Source organism: Nycticebus coucang, chromosome 21 (genome assembly GCF_027406575.1).
Source record: "Nycticebus coucang isolate mNycCou1 chromosome 21, mNycCou1.pri, whole genome shotgun sequence".
Taxonomy (NCBI): Eukaryota; Metazoa; Chordata; class Mammalia; order Primates; family Lorisidae; genus Nycticebus; species Nycticebus coucang.
The window spans coordinates 49,027,965-49,050,108 of record NC_069800.1 but is presented as its reverse complement, the minus strand read 5'-3'; the positions used below and the strand labels follow the sequence as shown (position 1 = coordinate 49,050,108).

At 45.7% G+C, this 22,144-nt stretch overlaps 1 protein-coding gene across 7 annotated transcripts in view; it reads left to right on the top strand.

The window, feature by feature from the left end:
* PTPRT (protein tyrosine phosphatase receptor type T) overlaps window positions 1–22,144 on the top strand; it is a 1,115,914-nt gene that overhangs the window by 942,863 nt on the left and 150,907 nt on the right. For 5 of the 7 annotated variants that reach the window (XM_053574015.1, XM_053574012.1, XM_053574014.1 and 2 more), the window contains 2 exons: window positions 6,547–6,682; window positions 18,603–18,632. In XM_053574015.1, coding sequence (XP_053429990.1) covers window positions 6,547–6,682; window positions 18,603–18,632 — 166 coding nt within the window. The remainder of the gene's footprint in view (window positions 1–6,546; window positions 6,683–18,602; window positions 18,633–22,144) is intronic. The other 2 variants (XM_053574016.1, XM_053574013.1) reach the window with 1 other exon arrangement.

Sequence of the window (22,144 nt, the reverse complement as noted above, 5' to 3'; positions counted from 1 at the left end):
GAGTAGGTTTTAAAAAACCAAGAGCCATGTCTTGGGCACCAGGTTTCCATATGTAAGTGTAGACCGGTAGCACATTATAAGGCAGATAAGGACTCTGGGCTGGAGCTGGGAGGAGGCTGAGTTCTAAGCCACCATTCACTTTGGGGGACAGAGTCACAGCGGGAGGCAGCAGCAGCTGCTTTGAGAGAACTGGCTCACCCTTTGGGGATGCTCAGAGCTCAGAAGGCATAGTTGGCGGGGGTATAAGGTCAGACTTGCAGCCTCAGTTTGGAGACAGAAGTCTCCTGCCAGGGCAAGCTGAGTTCAGAAGACTGTTTTGATGATCACATCACACAGGGGACTCAAGTACAGCCTTAGATCTTCTCCAGTTGGATAAATGTATCACCTGGTGGTCTCCTGGTTGCCAATTCTGGTTTACTTGGACTATTCTCAGGTTGGGGCCCGTGGAGGGCAGAGATGAAGAGCATTCCCGCTTCCCACTTCTCTAGACAGGAGTCACCAGACTCAGACACAGAGTCTTTTGGTGACTGGGATTCATACTAGGGCTGACCCTGATGAAAAGGGGGCACTTGGGGTGGGAGCAATCCAGCCATCTCACTTAAAGGCTTCCAGTTCTACCCCTCAAAAAAGCCTGCCTGGGTCATGGGGCCACCAAGTCAGAAGGACAGCTTCGTACATGGACCCAGTGCTGGCATCTGTGGAAAGCCCATCACCTGGCCAGGAGGCCCTGTAGACACCACACCTGATATGCTTCCCTGTAGCTGCTGCCTCAGTCTCACACGCTGCTCCACTGGGCACTTACAGTGTGAGGCTGGGGACACACTCCTGACTCCGCCACAGGGGCAGGACCATCCCCTTTGTCCATCAAGCCACATGTGGATGCTGTCTGGTCTTTAGTACCAGAGCCATCTGCATTATCCCTGCATCACCTTGGAACACTGCTAGCACCTGCCTTTATGAACAGAGACATAATTCCACAGAGATAAGAGCAAGAGCCTTGGAAAAGTGAAAGAGTTGGATTTGCTATGTCAAACGTAAATGTGCCAGGCATATTCACATTCCTCTATATAAAGACTGGTTGGACCAGCCAACCGTGGCTCCTCCTAAAAACCTGACTGTGTAGAGTCCATGATTTCAGCTCTGATACCAGTTGGCTGAACTCACTGAATTTGTCTAAACCACTGGGCTCTGACCTTCTACACAGCCTCCCTCAATCCCCGGGATGTTCCTCTGTGGCCCTCAAGCATGGGCAGCTCTTGGTTCATCATCACCACTGAAGGTGCTTCTATTTAGGAACATCTTGGAATTTTTAGGGGGGGTACATCTTCTTTGTTTATTTTATTTTATTATTAAATCATAGCTGTGTACATTAATGCGATCATGGGGCACCATATGCTGGTTTTATATGCCAGGAAGGCTATGTTAACCAGTGTGATGAAATATGTCAAATTGGAGCAGATCTTCTAATACTCATCCAAGATCTTCACTTTCCTTTGGCGATGGAGCTTGTGTCTACCCTGGGAACAGCATTTGACACGATGGATCACTCCCTCTTGGCTCTGGGATGTGGCCCTCTCCCAGGCTCACATCTTACCTGTCTGGCAAGTCCTGTTTCCTGTGCAGGTTTATCTTCCTCTGCCAACTCGGCAAATACTTCAGACCCTCAAGTCTCTATTCCAGGTCCGCTTCCCACTTCATTGGAGAAAATTAGTGAGGATGGTTGTTTGCTACCAGGGAAGAGGCAATAGAGAGGCAAGAGATAGCATCTGGGCCCTATGTAAAGAGCTAATATTAAAGGAGGGAGTAGGGTTTTTTTATTAATATTAAATCATAGCTGTGTACATTATGCGATTATGGGCATCATACACTGGTTTTATAAACAGTTTGACACATTTTCATCACACTGGTTAACACAGCCTTCCTGGCATTTTCTTAGTTATTGTGTTAAGACATTTATATTCTACATTTACGAAGTTTCACATGTACCCTTGTAAGATGCACCGCAGGTGTAATCCCACCAATCACCCTCCCTCTGCCCATCCTCCCCCCACTCCCTCTTCCCCCTATTCTTAGGTTATAACTGGGTTATAGCTTTCATATGAAAGCCATAAATTAGTTTCATAGTAGAGCTGAGTACATTGGATACTTTTTCTTCCATTCTTGAGATACTTTACTAAGAAGATTATGTTCTAGCTCCATCCATGTAAACATGAAAGAGGTAAAGTCTCCATCTTTCTTTAAGGCTGCATAATATTCCATAGTGTACATATACCACAATTTATTAATCCATTCATGGATCGATGGGCACTTGGGCTTTTTTCATGACTTAGCTGGATTAAAGATTTAAACTTAAGACATGAAACTATAAAAATACTAGAAGAGAGTGCAGGGAAAACCCTTGAAGAAATCAGCCTGGGTGAGTATTTTATGAGGAGGACCCCCTGGGCAATTGAAGCAGCTTCAAAAATACACTACTGGGACCTGATCAAACTAAAAAGCTTCTGTACAGCCAAGAACACAGTAAGTAAAGCAAGAAGACAGCCCTCAGAAATGGGAGAAGATATTTGCAGGTTATGTCTCCGACAAAGGTTTAATAAGCAGAATCCACAGAGAACTCAAACGTATAAGCAAGAAAAGAACAAGTGATCCCATCGCAGGCTGGGCAAGGGACTTGAAGAGGGAGTAGGTTTTAAGAAACCAAGAGCCACGCCTTGGGCACCAGCTTCCATATATAGGAGTAGACAGGTAGCACCTTACAAGCTGCGTGAGGATTCCGGGCTGGAGCTGGAACAAGTCTGGATTCTAAGCCACTATTCACTTTGGGGGAAAGAGTGGCCTTTACTCCCAGGCCCTTTTTTCCTCCATCATTCTTTATTCTCTCCCGGGTGACTTTATCAACTCCCATGCTTCAAATACCACCTATGTGCACATGTGATTTCACTCACTTTTACCTTCAGCTCAGATATTTTTCCAGGGCTCCAGATCTACATTTTTAACTTCCTACTTTTCTAGAGTATCTCTCAGCTCAAATGCCACAAATACACACATTTCCCCCTACAGCTCTTCTTTCCCACAGTTTGTGGAATCCATAAACATCACTGTCATCTACCGTGTCATACAAACCAAAGACCCGTCATCATCCTTCTTTCTCTTTTCTCCCCCATATCCAACCCATCAAAAAGAATTTTTTAGTGGTATTTCTTTTAAGTAATTATCTCTTTTATCACATCTCTCTATCGTCACTTTATCACCTGAGTCTAAGCGACTGTCGCCTCCCACCTGGACTCCTGCAATGGTCTCAGAACACGTCTGCCCAGGCCACTGTGGATCCACACTGAAGCTGGAATGGTCTGTGGGAAACACAAGCCTGATCGTATTATTGCTCCATGAATGGAGCCTAAGTGGCCTGTGTTTATTGTGGGCTGGAATGTTGTGCGTGGATGGGCTCCTGCTGCCATCTCCAGCTTCCTCCCTGCCTTCCCTCTTTCATTTCTTGAGTGCACCAGGTGCCTGCCCCATTGCACAGCTTTAGACAAGGCTGCTTCTGCTGCTGCCCCTACATACTCCTCCCCTGCTCCCTCTGCCTACTTTTAACCCATCTTCCCATCTTCACCCTACTGACCACTTCCTCCCAGAAATGACTCATTTTCTTTTTACACCCTTTCCAAATGTCACATGCCTCTCTGCTCAAATCCTTTCACTGTGCTGAAAATTCTCTATTACCGATGCTTGGTTTCTTGACTGTGTGCCCTTAGTCCCAACCTCTGCTAATTGTACACACTTTGAGGGCATGAGCTGTGCCTGTTTTGCTCACCACTGTATCACCAAATGCCTGGCATTAGCCTAAGTGGATGCTTGTGAATATTTATTGAAGGAAGGAAATGCAAGTTGCCTTAGACCAAGCTGATCACAGAAGTAATAAGATCTTCTCCAGGGACAAAGGTATGCCAAGTCTCTAGACTTGGACTCCATCACAGGTGCTAAGTGAAATTTAACTGTGCCAATGAGTGAGTGCTCCAGAGTCAGCCCTTCTCCAAATCTTTATAAAAAGACTCTGTCAGTATAGACAAAATTGTGGTCTGAAGTGCTCTACTTCCTTTATACTTGGTACATTGTCTCCAAACCAGGACATGGAGGCTAAATAGGATCCATTCAGAACCAGCCCCCACTCCAAAATGTCACACCAGCCCTGCTAAAGAGGTGGGTGGCTGTTCCCCCAGGACTTCTCTTGCCCGTACATTGGCAGAATCTACTCAGGCAGCCTTGGAATTTGATGAGTTGATCTTGCCTTTAGCTTGTGAAAAAAAATGAATAAAATCCTTCATCTGTAAGTCCTACCAGGAGAAGAATCTTGGATCCTACAGACAGCTTGGTTTGGCACATAGCACCTGGGTGCTCGATAGCAAAATACTGAACGTTTGAAGGAATAGGTGAAGAGGACAAGTGCACTTCACTCACCTTTATATCAAAATCATGACCATCTGTTGAGCGATGATTCTTAGGAGGCAGGTCTGTGCTAGACACTGGCAAGAGGCTGATGAATAGAATGCACCCCTGCTCTTTGAGATTCACTATTCTCACTGGGGGGACAAGTTACTACTGTTTGGAAAAGTCCTTTGAGAGAGGAAACACTTTCCACTCTTAAGCCAAAACAAAGGAATACATCAATGTGCTAGAGCAGGAGTCCTCAAACTTTTTAAATAGGCAGCCAGTTCACTGTCCCTCAGACTGTTGGAGGGCCGGACTGTAGTTAAAAAACAAACAAACAAACAAAACTATGAACAAATTCCTATGCACACTGCACATAGTTTGAAGTAAAAAAACAAAATGGGAACAAATACAATCATACCACCTCATGTGGCCCGCGGGCCATAGTTTGAGGACCCCTGTGCTAGAGGGCTGTTCTAAACCATCAATGACGTTGAGGAATCAGAACAGTAGCTTGTGGGCAGTAGCATCCCTTAAACTCAAGACTCGGCTGAGTTCTTTGGACATATGACTTAAAAAGAGAGAGAGAAAACTCAATTTAATTCCATGAGAACAAATGTGTGTGGGCAGAGACGTCATCCCTTTAGCTAAACACTGAACAACCACACACATTTAGGGAACCCTTATTACCAGCCAGACTCTGGGCTAACATGGGAAAACAAAGATAAACAAGGCACCATCTCTCGCCTCTGGAAAGCTTACAGACCCTGGGAGGAGACAAATGTGGAGCTAGATAACTACTACTATTGGTACATTGGTGTAAGAGATATTGTGAGGTATGTGCGAAATGTTATGAAGTGGTAACAGAATTTAGAGAAGAGAAGAGAGAAAAAGAGACTCTCCCAGGGGCACAGGACAGAGACAGTAGACTGTCCCGATGACAAGTGAGCTGAGGCCGATGTGGCAGAAAAGCAGGAATAAGAGTGTTCGGTGCCTCGCACAGATGTGGCACCATGGGGAGTGGGATATGAAGGGAAGCAGAAGGAAATTCGGTTGGCGTGCTGATAACCTGTAGACCACTCTCCAGGGTATTTGAAATCAAAAGTTGCCTCTGATCCCTGGTCCGCAGCATGAGGAGGCTGGGCGCTGGCGTTAGTTGGCTGCCTCTTTTTGCTGTGGCATACACAAATCATTGTTTTAGGGATAGTGGAACTGGACAACTCGGTAATTGAGAGTTGAAGTTAAGGTTTCTGACCACTGAGATCTAAACTTGGAAGCAGAAAACCTGGAGCAGCCTGGCCCTGACCTTGGTCAGAGAGGTGACTTTTAGGAAGTTCCCTTGGTTTGCTCATCTGTAAAATGGGAACATCAGTAGCTACCTTTGGAAGTGTTTCAAGGATTGACCAAGTTACAACCATGAACTCAGCGTAGGCTGAAGATACAGTAAGTGGGCAGCCCCCTGCCTTCCTCCCCTGAGGACTGTGTCAGGGAATTAGCACCTGCTAGAACCTGTTGCATTAGACTTATCTGTCAAAAATGGCGTTAATCAAAGTTAAGCGTTTTTGGAACCCAATTTCCTTTTATAAGCGTTTTTGGAACCCAATTTCCTTTACCCTACCATTTTTTTATATAAGGAATAAAACAAAAACATTTTAACCTTAAAAATCCAGTGATTTTAATTGCATTCCCTTAACATGAAGCTATTATGTCCACCGTTTACCTGAAAGAATAAAATAGGGTTGGGAACAATTCCATGAACCCCCAAATTGAACTGTAGTTCCAATGGAATAATCCTACGGATGAAGCAGTAAGAGGTAAAAATTCTCCATTTGATCTCACTGGTGCGTAATGACGCTCTGAGGGTAAGACGTTGGGCAACTTATTTAATTTCTCTGTATGTCAGTTTCTTCATCTGCAAAAGGATCTAATGACAATCTCAACCTCAAAAGGATTAATCCCCAAAAGGTATTAAATGGGAACCATTTCTATCATGCTCTTAGCACAGTGCCTGGCTCATAGCTGTCTCTTAATAAGAGGAAGCTGTTGTCGTTACATTTCTCAACTAGTCACATGCGTGAACCTTTTCAGCACCTCTCCCTTTCCCTGTTCCCCTCCAAGGTGCCTCCACCCAGAATTCTAATACCGTGGAGCCAGAGAAGCAAGTGGACAACACGGTGAAGATGGCCGGCGTGATCGCGGGTCTCCTCATGTTCATCATCATTCTCCTGGGCGTGATGCTCACCATCAAAAGGAGGTGAGTCTCTGCCACTGCCCCAAAGACTCTGCTGACCCTGGGTGGCCCCAAAACTGCCTTGGGGCCATTTCATTACTCTGTTAATCACTGTCCTGCTGGGATCTTCCGATTTGAATGCTGTGGTCCTGAAATGCTTGAAAATACCGTGGCTCATCGTGTTGGTATCTGAGAGGTGTGTGCTGCCTGGTCATCAAGTGGCCCTGAGACGGCCGGTTTCTAAGGGGCCAGTGATCTCTCCAGCTGGGCCACCTTGAAGCGCAGTGGGTTCTGTGTAGTATGAGATGAGTCTTCTGCTGTGATCAGTCACATCATCAAGACAGCCTGGGAGCCCCAGGGACGTGGAGAGCCCAGTTGCAGGGGAGGACTGCTTTGTTCTTTTCACCTCCATTCAGCCCTGATTTCCATTGGCCAAGTAGCAGCCTCCCAAGCTGCCCACTGCATGAGAGAAAAAGCCCGCAATGGTGTAAGGGTGCCCAGGGACTGTCCTGCTCCAGGCTCCTTCCTACTCAATGCCCTACAAAATCTTCCCGGCTATCTCTGGCCAACTAACACAGCTTTCTCCTACGTGGGCTGTTGGCCAGTTATGTTGCTCATGAAAGGAAGGGTACAGATTCCTCCCTTACATCCAGGATTTACTACACCAGCTCTTCTGCTTAAGAGATGTTCACAGGCTTAAGGGAACTACGGAGTGTACACAAAGAAGGAATACCAGCTGTCACTGACCTTCGAGGACAGTGGTTATTCCTCCAAAGGGGAGTCCTGCTGGCCACCTCTCCTTAACCCTTCCCTGCCACCGTGTTACCAGGCCAGCTTCCCCCCGTGTGTCTTCTTCATCCCAATACCAGGACCCCAACCCTGACTCTTCCTCCCCACTCCCCCATCTTCCAGAGCAAACAAAGCATTTACCCATATTATAATATGTGCTGTAATGTGCTCTGCCCCCCATGAAAGGGACCCCCTACCCTACTAACCCAACTAATGTCTTAGCCTGAAGCTCTGGATTTGGTTATGCACAGAGTTCAAGGCAACCCCAAGAACCAGGGCCAGGGACCTGCTTCCATCTGAAGTATAAAAGATGCACATGAAGCTTGTTCCCCCCACCCCCCGCCCAGAATAAAGGGAAAGAATTCCCCCAAGACTAGTTGCAGCTTCTGCCTTAGAAGCCACATGAATATACATGCAGAAAATACAATTTTGAAAAAGCACTGTCCCCATTTCCAGTCACCAAGGATTCAGAGATATTGGGGTTCTCCCTACACAGGCAATCGGCCTTCTCCTAGCCATGTAGACACCACAAAGTCCCTCTGTCTCTCACTAGTCTGTTTTAAATCTGTTTGGAGCCTGTCCTCCCTCTGGCCAGGGCAGCTTATGGGCAGACATCCTTTCCTGACATCTTCTGTCTAACAGGATCACTGCTTGCCTCAGACTCCCAGTAGAATGGCCGGTTCTTGTGTTAAGTTTGAGTTAAGTTAAGGTTCTTGTGCAGCTACTGATTTTCTGGTTGGAGAGACCCAGGGAGAAGAAAAGGTGCTGTATTAATATGGGGGGTGAAGAGTCCTCAAAGGATTAAGGACAGCCCAGTGTTGTCACATCACCGTCATCGTCAATAAAACATGGCATGTTATATGTCTCAGTGACGAGGCGCCTCCTGGTTTATGAGGCAGATCTCCCCAGAGCTGGTAAGCACCTTGCACATGGAAGGTGTTTGACGAGTTGCCTTCAACATGTTAGAGGCAGAGGTGTGTTTGGGATTGTCTACCTGGAAAAAAAAGTAACCAATTTAATGGAATTGAGTATCTCTTTGATAGACCTGAAATTTTCTCATTCTTTGCCACTGATTTGTAAGTCAGATATACACTTGCAATTTTGCTCTTTCTAAAGCCTGGCTTAACCTACGTCACCATCCTCTGGGAGCCTATGAAGAAATTTCACTTCTTTCTCGGCAGCTATTTCTGAAATGTGTGACTTTGGGGGAGGAGGAAAGGGCTTTGTGTTTCCAGGGTGGGAGCAACTGTAAAGTGAGTCCCTTGTGTAATTTTAACCTGCTCTGAGTATCTTCTTCATCTCTCCAGTCTCTCAAAACTGTCCATCAGACCCAAGCCGCAGGCAGCACCCGATGACCACCATCCCATCCCTCCCACAGAGGCATTGTGGTGGTGTTGGGAGAGGGATGCCAATCAGCATTTACACAGACAATATCTGATGGAGAAAATAGGACATATTATGGATTTAGTTGATAGAAACAATGTATAGAAGGGTGGAGAGGAAAGGAAAAAGTGGGGAGCAAAAGAAGGATTAAGCCAGTATTCTCAACCCACGACCCACAGGAACTATATTAAAGGGTTGCGGCATTAGGAAGGTTGAGAACCACAGGATTAAACCTAAGCCTGCACCCTTTCCACCAACCTACAATGTCTTCCTGTGTTGAAGGACAGCAAAAAGTGTTATGAAACCCTTCACCTCTGAAGACCCCAACCCCATATAGAAAGATGGGTAAACCTCATTGGTCAATGGAGTCTGTTGCTGACTTCCTCCTGGCCAGAATGCTGTCTGTGTCTACTTAACAGGAAGAAGTATTAAAATAAAAGAAACTCCCAAGTAATAGCCTAATCGTCACAGCTCAGATCTTAGTGCCAGCATCTCTTCCATGCCCCATCATCACCTACAGTTCTGGATGCTCGAGGTCTCAGATGTCAAACACCTGCCACCCCCAAGCCTGAGCTCGCCTGGGTCTTCCCCCTGCCCTCCACTTGCAGGCATGGTTTCTTTCTATTTTTATTCTCCTCCTAATTGATTCAGTGGACTCAAAGACTCCCTAAAGCTACAGCCACAAGTGCGTCCAGTAAACATTAGAAGAGGTCTCCAGTTTCTCACTCTAAAGAGTTCACCACTTTGCAAGGAGAGTCTGTTCCTCTCAAGGGTTTCTTTTGTGACACAGAACTAGAAAGAAGGAAGAGAATGGGCTTGAGAGACAAGGATGGGGGAGGGGCTTAAAGAATAAGCTAAGTTAACTCACATTCAAACAACTGGGAGGCGGGAGAGGAAGAAAGAGAAAAGGGAAGAGAGAAAACAGAGAAGGGAAGAGAGAAAAATATCAACAAGACCTGAGAGATGTTTGTTGCTGCTGCTTGGTTTTGCTTGGTAATGGGATTGGGGAGGGTCTTGAAAAATTAGAGACAGAGATATGGGATGTTAGGAGGCGATTCATTTGGGATTCTCATATAGTTTGGAAGCAATGCAAGTGAACGTTAAGATTCTTTTGTATTCCTCTTGGCTGGTTGGACTGGGCTTTGAACCTGGAACCCTATAGAACCAGGCTACATAAACATACACAGGATGATGTGAGCATTCTAAGAAGGGACAAGAAATAGGAGCCCCCCCGACAGAGTTAGTTACCAGTTGGTTTTAGCCTCATTCACTACATCCTTGTTTATGCTATTACTAGACAATGACTCTGTCTTTTTGCCCTGGATCTATTGATCACATCTAGACCTCAGAATGTTCTAGAATGGATATCATATGCCATTATGTCATACAATGTACCTCCTTTTCATGAGCACTGTGTCGACTCCTGAGGTAGAGAAAGACCTCATCACTGACTGCAGCACTGCGGTCCTGGTCATTGTCATCCCTTGCCTCCTCCCTTAGAATAGTTGGTCATCCCTCCCCCAAGAAGGGGCAATCAAATTGCAAGACAACCTCTCTGGTTCCTCAGTTGTGCATCTTCAATGAAAATTAGGGAGGAAAGCATAAGTCTTAGTGCCTAAGCCAGTACATCCAATGGTTGAAGATGTTTATAGGCCATTCACATACGAGGTCTACACTTCAATGTCTGTGGGACGTGGAGTTACATGCATAAGCCTATATGTGTCATATAGTTCAGTTTTATCCCTTAGGGCACACTTCCTGGGGTCTGAGCATGGTCCCCCAAAGCTTTAGGCACAGCCATGCTCTTTTGCACAAAGTAGCCCCAGAGCCATTTTATGCAGGTCAGCAGAGGTGTACCCTGGACCTACATTGTCTGGGCCCTACATTAGCCTCTCCAACCCTTTTTACTTCTCAAATGAGAACTAGGCAACCTTCAGAGAGATATTTTCAAGGTCAGTACCATGCATGATTCTAGCCACTAGGAATAACTATCTCCTCCCTTCCTCCCCCCACCCAGCTCCTCCTGGGCCAACTTGAATGTTCTACGAACCATGCCTGCTCTGTCTAAATGGCAATTTTCCAAGGATGTATTTGGGGTGTCTTGCATTTGGGAGATGGGTGTCTACTCTAAGATGTATACACATCTCTGGCTGTGCATTGATCCTCTGGTTTGTATCTGTCCTCCAGTCACTCCCAGCCGAGTAAATGCAGACAACTTACAGCTGCAGGCTGGGAATCAGGAAAACTGGATCCAGATCGTCACTGTCCTGTCTAACCTTAGAGAAGTAACTTAACAAATCTCAGCCTTTGCTTTCCTGTCTCTGAGATGTAGCCACTTTTAAGGTGCCATTCTGAAGATCAGATGAGCTAGTGGTTGGACTAAGTTTTGTTCCCTGTATCTGGCTAAGGGATGACAATGCATAGTATCTACAGGGATATTCACCTCCACGTGATCAGCAGCTGCACCAAGACAGCTTCCAACCCCTCGCTAACATGGTGACAGCAGTGTTGCATTAAATACCTACACAGTGATCGAATTTGTTCATTTTCCATTTAAACTGCTGCCATATTCTGATTTTAATCCTCCTAAGAATCATGGTAGGGTAGGTCTGAGAAGAGCAAAATGAAGTTTAGAAAGTTATGTGAGTTGGCCAAGGTCTTGGACAGAGTTAAAATGCAAATCCAGATTCTGTGACTCCAAAGCCGCTGCTGGTAACTTCTGCTCTATCCTAAATGCAGAATACAAATGCCTACATACAATAACTAAGAAAATGCCATGAAGGCTACGTTGAACAGTTTGATGAGAATATTTCAGATTGTGTATGAAACCAGCACATTGTACCCCTTGATTGCACTAATGTACACAGCTATGATTTAACAATAAAAAAATTATTTTAAACAATAATAATAAAACAAAATAAAATGTTATCAACGATCAAAAAAAAAGAATGTAAGCAAATCCTGGACTAGGAAGCAGGTGACCCAAACTCAGCCCGGTGTTTCCTCTCTGGGCTCATTGCTCTGACTTCACTACACTCTCACTTTTGCACATGCTATTTCTCTTAAGGAAATGTCCTGACACTTCCCTTCGCCTGCTAAGTTCCCATCACTCTGCAATCCTGTATCATCTGCCCAGGACGTCCACCTTGAAAATGCCTCAGGTGTTTCATAGTTGAAATCAATATCATTATCTGCTCCCCAACCTGTTTCCAATTTTTCGTCACCATCTCATTGACAAGCACTACACTACCTCCCATCCCGGCAGCCAGACAGGTGGGAGTCCAGTAGCCCAAGTTCTTCCAACCTACATGCTTACATTCTCTTGGTCACATCCCCTCTCCCTCTACTCCTCTTCCTTGGGGCCAGGCCTCTGTACCTCTATTGTGCAAGTTTCCTCACAGGTCTTCTTGACTCCACCCCACCTCTCCAACCCACCTTCCACACTGTAGCCAGAATAAGGTTTCAAAAATAAAACTTCCACTCCCAAACCTGTTATCTAAAATCCTTCAGTGTCCTTTCCTCCCCCATCACAATGGCTCAGGGGGTGGCAGTGAAGGAAGAAATGCGTGTCTGAGTCATCTGGGGGCCTCTGTCCCTCTGTGTTGTCCCTCTGTCCTCAGGAGTCCTGGCAGATCTCCTAACATCTCACCCCAACTTGTATAGTTTTGCTTATGAACTTTCTCTTCATCCAATGCCTGTGTTCATGAGCTCCATGTGACCAGAGACTATTCATGTTGAAGGTTCAATTCAAAAGCCATCTTCTCGGGCAGCGCCTATGGCTCAAAGGAGTAGGGCACCGGCCCCATATGCCGGAGGTGGCAGATCCAAAAGCCATCTTCTCCTTGAAGCCTTCTTGACCTCCAGGCCAGACACAGCCTCTGCACTATCAGAATCCCTCTGCGAGGATCCGTGGTATTCTGCCTGGTCTTTGTCATTTGTATTCACATCCCGTGTCCTCCCCTGGACCATCAGCTGTCTATTCTGATTCATCCTTATCTCAAATGTCCCTTGCAAATCCTGGGAATTCCCTGCAAGCATGTTGAACGGGAGAGCCCAGTGAAATCAGAGCAGATGGTTCCAGAATCAACACTCTATCTGTTGTATAAGAGAGCTTCATTCAGAGCACAGCTCCGGACATCCACCTGGAGCATCGACAGTGCACCAAGTCTGGTGGTGAGGAGGTGGCAGGGTTGGAGGTCAGTGTATGGAAGATGTGCTGTGGCCTGGGCCTTACAGAACATGTTGTCTAGCCAGGAAGGAAGAAAAATAAAACAGTGAGGCAATTTGGAAAGCTGAACACCAGATGAGCAGGAAGAAGCAGGGTTTGTTACAAGATTAGGGTACGGATCACAAACACACAGAGTTGAAGGAAATTGCCTAAGATAATAAGCAGCAGAGCCTGGTCCAAAATGTGGGAATCTGGTGGTAGAGTTGCATGGTCTGAAACACCATGGAACCCGGATCAAATATAAAAAAGGATCTGCAAAGATGCTAAGTTGTGTGGCATAATTTTGAGTGATTTCTTCAGGTAGGATAAAAGCCCAAATAAAATGTCTACCCCATTCTAAATTTCACCTGATCATAGCCTGAAAAGTGACTCTTTCTCCTATTTATGCTCACGTGGGCAGCCACCAACATTAGGAATTGGGGAGTCCTCTTCAACATGCCCACTTGCAATCACTTGTTGATTGTATCTCTTAACCACCTTCCACATTCACCTCTTCTTCTTCATCCCCACGACCACTGTAAAGGGCTCCCCAGCATCACTTGTCTTAGCCCTTGGGTTTCCTGCCCCCACTCACACTCCCCTCTGACTTTCTCTTCACCTTCCTGCCAGAATTGCCCATTTAGAACACACAGGTGCCTTCTTGGGTTTTCCCTATGGCCTGTAGGACTGAGACCAAGCTCCTTAAGTTTCCAAAGCCCTTCAAACATTTTCACATTCCCGCCTTGCTAACCCACTTGCTCAGTCCACACACAGTTACACCTGCCTAAAATTACCTCCCCACCCCTCTGTCAGGCTTCACTTTGACTGTACAATTCAAGCACAAAAGGTTCTTCCCATCTTGCCTGCTTTGCCTCCCCACTTCTATCCCAGGTAGACCCCCATGGTTCTGTGGGTTACTACATCATATCATTTATCATTGCATAAGACAATATAGTACACTGTTATTAACACAGGCTAAGTTAGACAGCCTGGATTCTCATCCCAGCCATGCCACTTAATAGCTGTGTGATCCTGGGAAAGTTGCTTAAACTCTCTGAGCTTCTCTTTTCTCATCTGTTAAATGAGGGTAATAATATCTCATAGGGTCATCATGAGGATTAAATAAAATAGTCCACATAATGTACTTTGATAGTACCTGGCACATAAGTGATCTCCCACTGTTTAAGAGGTAGCTATTATCATCGCCTGTCTTATAATTTTCTTGTCTGGCTCTCTTACCAGATAGATGGTGTCAAGATCTCTTTTGTTTTATAACTCTAATTGGGCATGACAAGTATAGAGTAGGATTTTGAGAAATTTTTGCTAAATTAATTATGGAGAGATGGATAAATGGATGGATGGATGGATGGATGATGGATGGATGGATGGATGGATGGATGATGGATGGATGATGGATGGATGGATGGATGGATGGATGATGGATGGATGGATGGATGGATGGATGATGGATGGATGGATGGATGGATGATGGATGGATGATGGATGGATGATGGATGGATGGATGGATGATGGATGGATGGATGGATGGATGATGGAAGGATGATGGATGGATGGATGGATGATGGATGGATGGATGGATGATGGATGGATGGATGGAGGGATGATGGATGGATGGATGGATGGATGATGGATGGATGATGTATGGATGGATGGATAGATGATGGATGGATGATGGATGGATGAGTGAGTGGGTTTATGGGCTAGATAAACATGTAGGCAGATGGCTTGTTAAGTGGCTGGCTGGCTGGGTGAGTGAGTGAGTTTATGAGATAGATGGATGAGTCAATGGTCAAAAGGGTGGTTAGCTAGACAACTAACCACCTGTTAAACTTAGTCTTATTTAAATATGTTGGAACAAAGGAAAACTGTGTCTGGAACCAATCTTGTCAGCCAGCTGAAAAGCAGATTCTACAGTATGTGATTTATTAAGTTTGAGGTTATTGTTTTCCTTCTTTCTCTTCTAAGCACAACTATCTCCCTGCTCAGGACTTTGGTTTCAGGCAATCTGTTACTTACCATATCACTGTATCCTTGTAGATTTGGACCTTTGGTAAACCTTCTTCAAGGCTCAGAAAAAGTGCACAGGCAACCTGTTTTGGTCACAGGGTAAAGATCTGTGACACTTGTCCTGGAAGACTTTGCAGTTTAATCAGGAAAAGATAATTAATTGGAGTTGGTCAGTCATCATTATTCTAGAGCTGCCTTGAAGCTGGGGCAGGGAAGGCACTGGCTTTTGGTGACATCCTGGATAACTCAGGGAAGCTGCTTGGAAGAGGTAGTGTGTGGTTTGAAGGCAAAGAAGAATGCATGCTGTCTTGAGGACATGGCTCAGGAAGAGGTGATTGCTGCATGTTGAGAGCAGAAAAACTGAAGTGTCCAGAATGCTGAGTGTAGACTGACCCCAGGAGCAGGTGGTGGCTGCCAGTGGGGAAATGTGGCTCAGGATGGAGGCGCACAGTGGGTCCAAAGATACACCAAACCTTTGACCTAGCGAGGAGGACCTCTTAGAACCTCAGATTCCTCAACTAAGAGGAGAATAATGATGTCTGCTCTACAAGGCCATGGAGGGAATGAAAGGAGATAAGGTACATGCCCTCTCCACGCCTCACTGCATCACTCAGATGCATCTGCTTCCTTCCTTCCCAGAAGGCAGTGCAGGCCGGTGTTCTAGAGCCTTGGTTCTGTCAAACTGTGTGATCTTAGGCAAGTTACTTCACCTTCTTTGCCTCGGTTTCTTCATCTGTAAAAGGGAAGTGACAATAATACCTATCTTTTAGGGCAATTATGAAGAATAAACAATTAATGTAGGATGAGGGCTGAGAACCGTGCCTGGAACATAGTAGGTGCTGCTTACCTATCTGTTCTCATTTTATTCCTATCTTTTTTTATTAATATTAAATCATACCTGTGTACATTAATGCAATCATGGGGCACCATACATTGGTTTTATAAACAGTTTGACACATTTTCATCACACTGGTTATTTTATTCCTATCTTTATGATTCCTAAAGAGGTAAATGCTTTGTTCCTGGTGACCAGCACAAGAAACAGTAAGGCAGGAGGTAGGGATGCAAACCACCCTTTTTATGGAGCCCTGTGCATTTCAGGTGTTTCGATTAATATAATCTAATATTAATTTAGATTAATGTGATGTACATAAAGTACTTTATAAATATAACATATCCTATATTTTTAACATGATGTAGATAAACATAATCTACTGTTGATGCCCACACCGATGCTTGGGAGTAGGTAATTATTGCCCCTAAGCTTGAGATGGACAAGTTGGGAATCAGGGCCATTTGCTGACTTTCTCAAGGCCATGCAGTTACTGAGGGGTGGTACCAAGATGCTGTGGCTTATCGTATTTCCATACCCTGATGGCGTTGGAGCTGGCAGCCAGCTATGCCATCCACCTTGGTACCAGGATCAGAAACAAGGCCCAAGGGGAGAAATTCACTGACCCGAGATACCACAATGAGCAAGTGAAATATCTGGGGTTTTCCCAGCCCAGTGTCCTTGACACCCTGGAGAACACAGGTGTCCGTAAGTCCTCCTCAAATGGGTTCTGAGGAATCACATCTCCAGGCACTGAATGGGCCAGCAATGACCTTACAGTGCTGGTAAAAGGGATTTGGTGACTTGCTGTGGGATCTTCAGTCCCCACCCATCATGGTTCCCAATTCTTCCCTCTCTTCCATCACCCAGGGCCACTGTCCTTTCAGTGTGGGATACTGATGGTTTATTCTGTGGCCAGATCTTGCTGCACTGTGGCCCTTTCCCCCCGACTTGTCCCCCTAAAATGGTGCAGGTCTTCCCTTCCACTGAATTCTCATCTCTCCACTTGTCTTCAGGAGCTGTAGGGTTGGACTTTGCCAACAGAGGAGAGAAGGCCCAGAGATAGCCCTGCCCTGGGGACTCTGGCTACTTCTTTCATGAGAGGGGGAAATAGGGGCCTCTGAAAATGTGCCCCCTGACCATGGTTCTATAAAACAGGATAATTTAAGAGAGAAGGAAACCATTCTTATCTACACAGATGGATATTTGGAGATATGAATCACCCAGCAATTTTTCTCAATCCACCAATGTATTACTTATTGTCAGTGTAACTAAATTTGATGTAAAATAAAAACAAATCCTATTTATTTTCTTGCAACCCAAGTTCTAACAAAGGGAATATCATGGACTTATGTGAGTTTTTGGATTGCTCAGAGGCCAAGAGTTAGTAGGGACATTAGAAAGAGATGGAAGGCAGAGCTCTCTTTTGGAGAGTAGAATTCTTCACCATGTGAAATCTTACATGAAACTCTAATTTATAAAATAGATAAAAATGGAGATGCTTGGCTTTGGTGGATGGTGGGGACCAGCGGCCCCGCCTGCTCAGTGCCTATCCTTCGTCATTGCAAAGCGGTTGCCTTACCCAACCTGCAGACTCCTGGGGACACGGTTTGGACACTGAGGATCTAGGTCAACCCACCTAAGAACAGATGCAGAAGTGAAGGCTCAGAGAGGTTATTCAAGGCAGAGTCTGTTCAGATCAAAGTTTGGAATTCCTCCCTCTCAGAACATTGCTCTTTCATGATAAGCTTGGATTTTGTTCTGTTTGTCCACTGCTGTGTAATAAACTACTCCCAGAATCGAATGGCTAAAACAACAGCAATTATTTATTTTGCCCATGAGTCTTTACTTTAGGCAGGGCTTAAAGGGAATGACTTGTTTCTGTTCATGATGTCAAGGGTCTCAGCTGGGATGAGTTGGGCAGCTGGGGCTAGAATGTCTGGTGGTTGGTGGGACATCCCTTTCTCTTCATATGGTCTTAGGGACATGCCATGTGACTTCTGTAGCATGGTGGCCTTGGGAAAGAGGAACTTCTTACACGAGACTCAGGATTCCAACAAAGAGTTTTGGACAGAGTGGCAAAGCTTCTTTTTCACCTAGCTTGGAAAGTCTAGAACATAGCACCTGCTACCTTCAATAAGTCACACAGGGCTAGCCCTGATTTGGTGTGGGAAGGCGTTACCCAACGTCCCATGCACCTGGAAGTGTGGGTCATTGGGAGCCATCTCGAGTCCTGCTGCATGAATTCCTTGCTTTTTAGCATGACCCTGCTGAATAGTGGTGTCGCTTAGATCACGGGAACACTGTCATGTGGGAAAAAGTAGACTGGTCCTAGGAGGCCATAGACCAAAAAAAAAAAAAAGCATAATTACAAGGAAGCTAGTTGTGGTTGACCACAAGGAGGACTTTCAAACAATGAAAACAGCCAATATGACACTTGGCTTCCTCTGCGTGAGGTAATGAGTTTCCCTACATGTAGGAGAGGTTTCTCGCACTTCTTCTCCCACTGAAAATACCCAATTCTCAAGGAAGACAATGAGACTTGCTTGTAGAGGGACTTGCATCACCTTGACCTTAGGGATGCTAAAATAGTATATGCATTTCTAAGAATCAAGATTTCACAAAAATCTAATTCTTGTTTGTTTGTCTTTTCTTTTTCCCCCTTTTTGGACATTTCCTTCATCTGACTGCCCATCAATATATAGAAGAAATGCTTATTCCTACTCCTATTACTTGTAAGTATCGAGCCGGTGTTAACTCTGCTTCGTGCCCCAAGAGGGAACCCGTAGCATGCATTTCCTGTGCCGACCAAGTGTCTGTTGGTTTCTTGTACTCACTTCTGTCTAAGTCGTCTGTCGCCCTAGCAATTTTATTTTACCTAGATGTGTTTCATTTGAAAATGCACGGTCATGGTTCCAGTCAATTATGTTTCTGCCATCTTAGATTCCCCCCCCCCCCTAGTTTTTGAGCTATAAAGGGCTTTTTCACCTTCGAGAATGTAATTTTCTAGTTAGGAATCCCTGAATTCCACCAAGAGGGACATACAATCCTCCCACAGGACTTAGATGCATAAGACAGAATCTCAGATCTCAGCAATTTCTGAGTTCACTTGTGTCTTCGTAGACAATATGTAGCTCTAGGGGCTCAAAGGTGAGACAGGAATTCATTGGCTGTTTCTGCTATTTCAGAAAGTCTACAGGGTATCATGACTTTATCTAGAACCAGCCTCACAGGTGACAGAAACATCCGATGTCTTTGCTTTGGGCTGGAATTACCCGTTTGGTGTGTAGCCTTAGTTCTCTCACGTTCTCGGTGCGTTTTGTTGGGAATTATAAATGTCTGTTTTCTTCTCTCTCTTTTTTTTTTTTGTACTTGCTAAATAAGGGTGATTTTTTAATTAGTAAAACAGAGATTCTAAAAACATGAGGGTAAAAAAGAAAAACTCCATACAGTAATCTTTGGTGATTAAAAAAAAATCAGAGAACTACTGAAGTCATTCCATGTTCCTAATATGCATTTTCTCTTTTGGGCAATTGAGGTCCAGAGGGGTACGTGAACTCATCACACATTCAACTCTCAAAAGAGTGAGATTAAAACTCAGAATGCCTCAATCCCAGTAAAGTGCTTTACCCAAAACTCCATGTCTTACCTCACCCCTGGCAAACCCAGCCTTATGAGACAGGCCACACCTATCAACAATTACTTGCTGAAGCCTTCATATATGAAGATGGGGCCAGCAGAAGGCTGTCCGCTCACTCTGACTCAGTGTTGGGTCTGTAGGTCTGTTACTGGACTGGATTAGTACCACCGACCTTGTGATATGTAGGAGCAAATGAACCCCCATAACCACCAATGCCAGAAGTACCAGAGAACTTACATCATTTGTTTATCTATTATTTATTCGTTCTGTGAGCATGCACTGACCACATACATTGCTTACTAGACAATAGATGGAAAAATTACTGGAACTTTGGGCCCCACCCTCATAGTGCTCAAACCTATCTCAGAGACTGGCATACAATCAAATAAGTGCAATGTCACTAGAGAAAGTGCCAATGCACACTGTGGTGTGGGAGCACTTAGCTGAGTGACTAATGTTTAATTTATTGACAGATAATTACCAGGCTATTTAGAACTGCTTTTAGCTAATACTGGAAAAATAAAATTTCTGATCAGAGGAAACAGCATCTGGGAAGGCAGGAAGGTGTGAACAGTGTGGGTGTCGCTGGTGTGGTGGAGGGAGGTGAGCTTGGAAGTCCGGCAGCTCTGGACCCAGGTCCTGCCTCTGTCACTCACCAGTTATGAGCCTTGAGCAAATTTTCCAAACTCTTTCAGTCCCCTTTTTCTTAACCCTAAAATGAGAGAAACAGTGCCTAACTCCTAGAGTTGCTGTGAAGAAAACACAAGATGATTTCCTTAAGAGCCTGGTACAAAGTTGCCACTCGTGAAATGTTAGTTTAACTTCTTTCCCCATCCAGAAACCACAGGGGTCATGGCAGGAATGGTAGCCCCTGGGAGTCCCGCTGTGTACCTCACCCCTCTACCTGTTAGCCAGGTCACACCATGCACTCTGCTGGGTGCTGCAGTGACATCACAGAAGTGCAGGGGACAGATGTGGAAATATTTGTCAGCTGCAGTGATAAACAAGGGCCTTTGAGTTGGTGCAGATATGAAGTTCTATGTGACGCCCTGGAGAATGAAACCCAGGCTAGCGGTGGGATACTGAAGCATCTGGTTGGGACACAGGGTTTCCATAATAATATTCATAGTTTATTTTCACCCACCCTAAAGCACCAAGTGTGTCACTGTAACATTCTGACTTCTATAGACTAGTCTTTCTTAGGTGGTGAGATTTCCTCTTAAGCCCTGTCTTCCTCTCCCCACCCTCCTCTAAGCACTTGTTAGAGATGAGCCATCTCTAAGAATGATGAGGCACTGAACAGATGAGGCATGTCTGATCATCTGGACCAGAGGGGAGAAGAGAAACTATTAGTGCTACCACACGCCAAGGACTTTGTACAGGCTTACGACACTAAGTCCGCAGAATAGCCTAGTCTAGTAGGTACCGTTATCTGTGTCGAATAGCAGAGAAGTTGCTCAGAGAAGGTAAGTGTTTCTTCCAAAGCCACTCAGAAGTAGATGGGAGGGAGAATGGATTATCTTGGAAATAGAGATGTCTGGGTGAGGTGGGGGGAACGGTCTGCAGTAAGGAGGGTCAGTATGCCCTGGATATGCTGGGCTGTGAATGCTGGTGAGGCTTCAAGGCCAAAGCACCCTGTGAGATCTTGGAAATGCGGAGGCAGAGTTTGGGTGGGAGGTGGATGTTTGCCGACTTCCTCAGAAAGGCAGCAGATGAGAGGATGGGGTGGATGAAATTGGGCCTCGAGAAAGAGTACAAGGACAGAGAGCTGCTGGCTGAGTCTCAGGAACTGACCAGGGCTAGAGCTTCAGAGGAGGAAAATCTGCCAAACAGACAGCTGGGGAGGAGGAAGCTCAGAACCGAGAGGCAAGTGCCGTACAGGAGGAGGACGGGTTGGTTGGATGGCTGTAGCAGGGGACGGAGTTGGAGGGCAATGAACTTGGCCATCAGCAGCTGCTTGTGCAGGTTCTAGGATGGGGGTGGGGAGGAAGCCAGCCTTCCTGGGGCCCCTGAACAGGATCACCTTAAGCATGGGGCTGTAAAACTGAGGAGAAAAGTGACACTGGCCACATGGGGGACCAGAAAGCCCTGGGCAGAAGTGTAGTCAAAGGAGAGGAGCCCAGGCATAAGGAAGAGGCTGGTGATGCTGGAGGTGGGGTCGCTGCAAAAGGGAAGTGCATGGGGACAGGGGTCAGCCTAGGAAGGGAGGACGGGCAGGTTTCGTGAGACCCCAGGATTGAGAGAGGGTCATGGAGGTGGAGAAGAGAGAAGAAAAAGGAAAGGACGGCCTCCAAGGGCGAGAATAGGCTGGGGCGGGAGCCCTCTGCCCTCACTGCTCAGTGTGGGTGCCATGGACCAACAGCGTCTACATCACCCGGGGGCTCGCTGGAAACACATCTCCTGGGCCCCAGCCCAGACCCCTGAAGCGTGACAAGATCCCCAGTGATTCGTGCGCACATAAAATAAAGTTTGAGAAGCCTTAACTTAGCCAGAGTCTTAGTTGTCTCCTTTATAAAGCAGGAAAAATAATGCCCACCTCACAAGGATTAGGGGCCACCTGGTCCCTCCAAAAGCTCCAAAACTCTTCCATGAAAAAGAAAGCCTTCG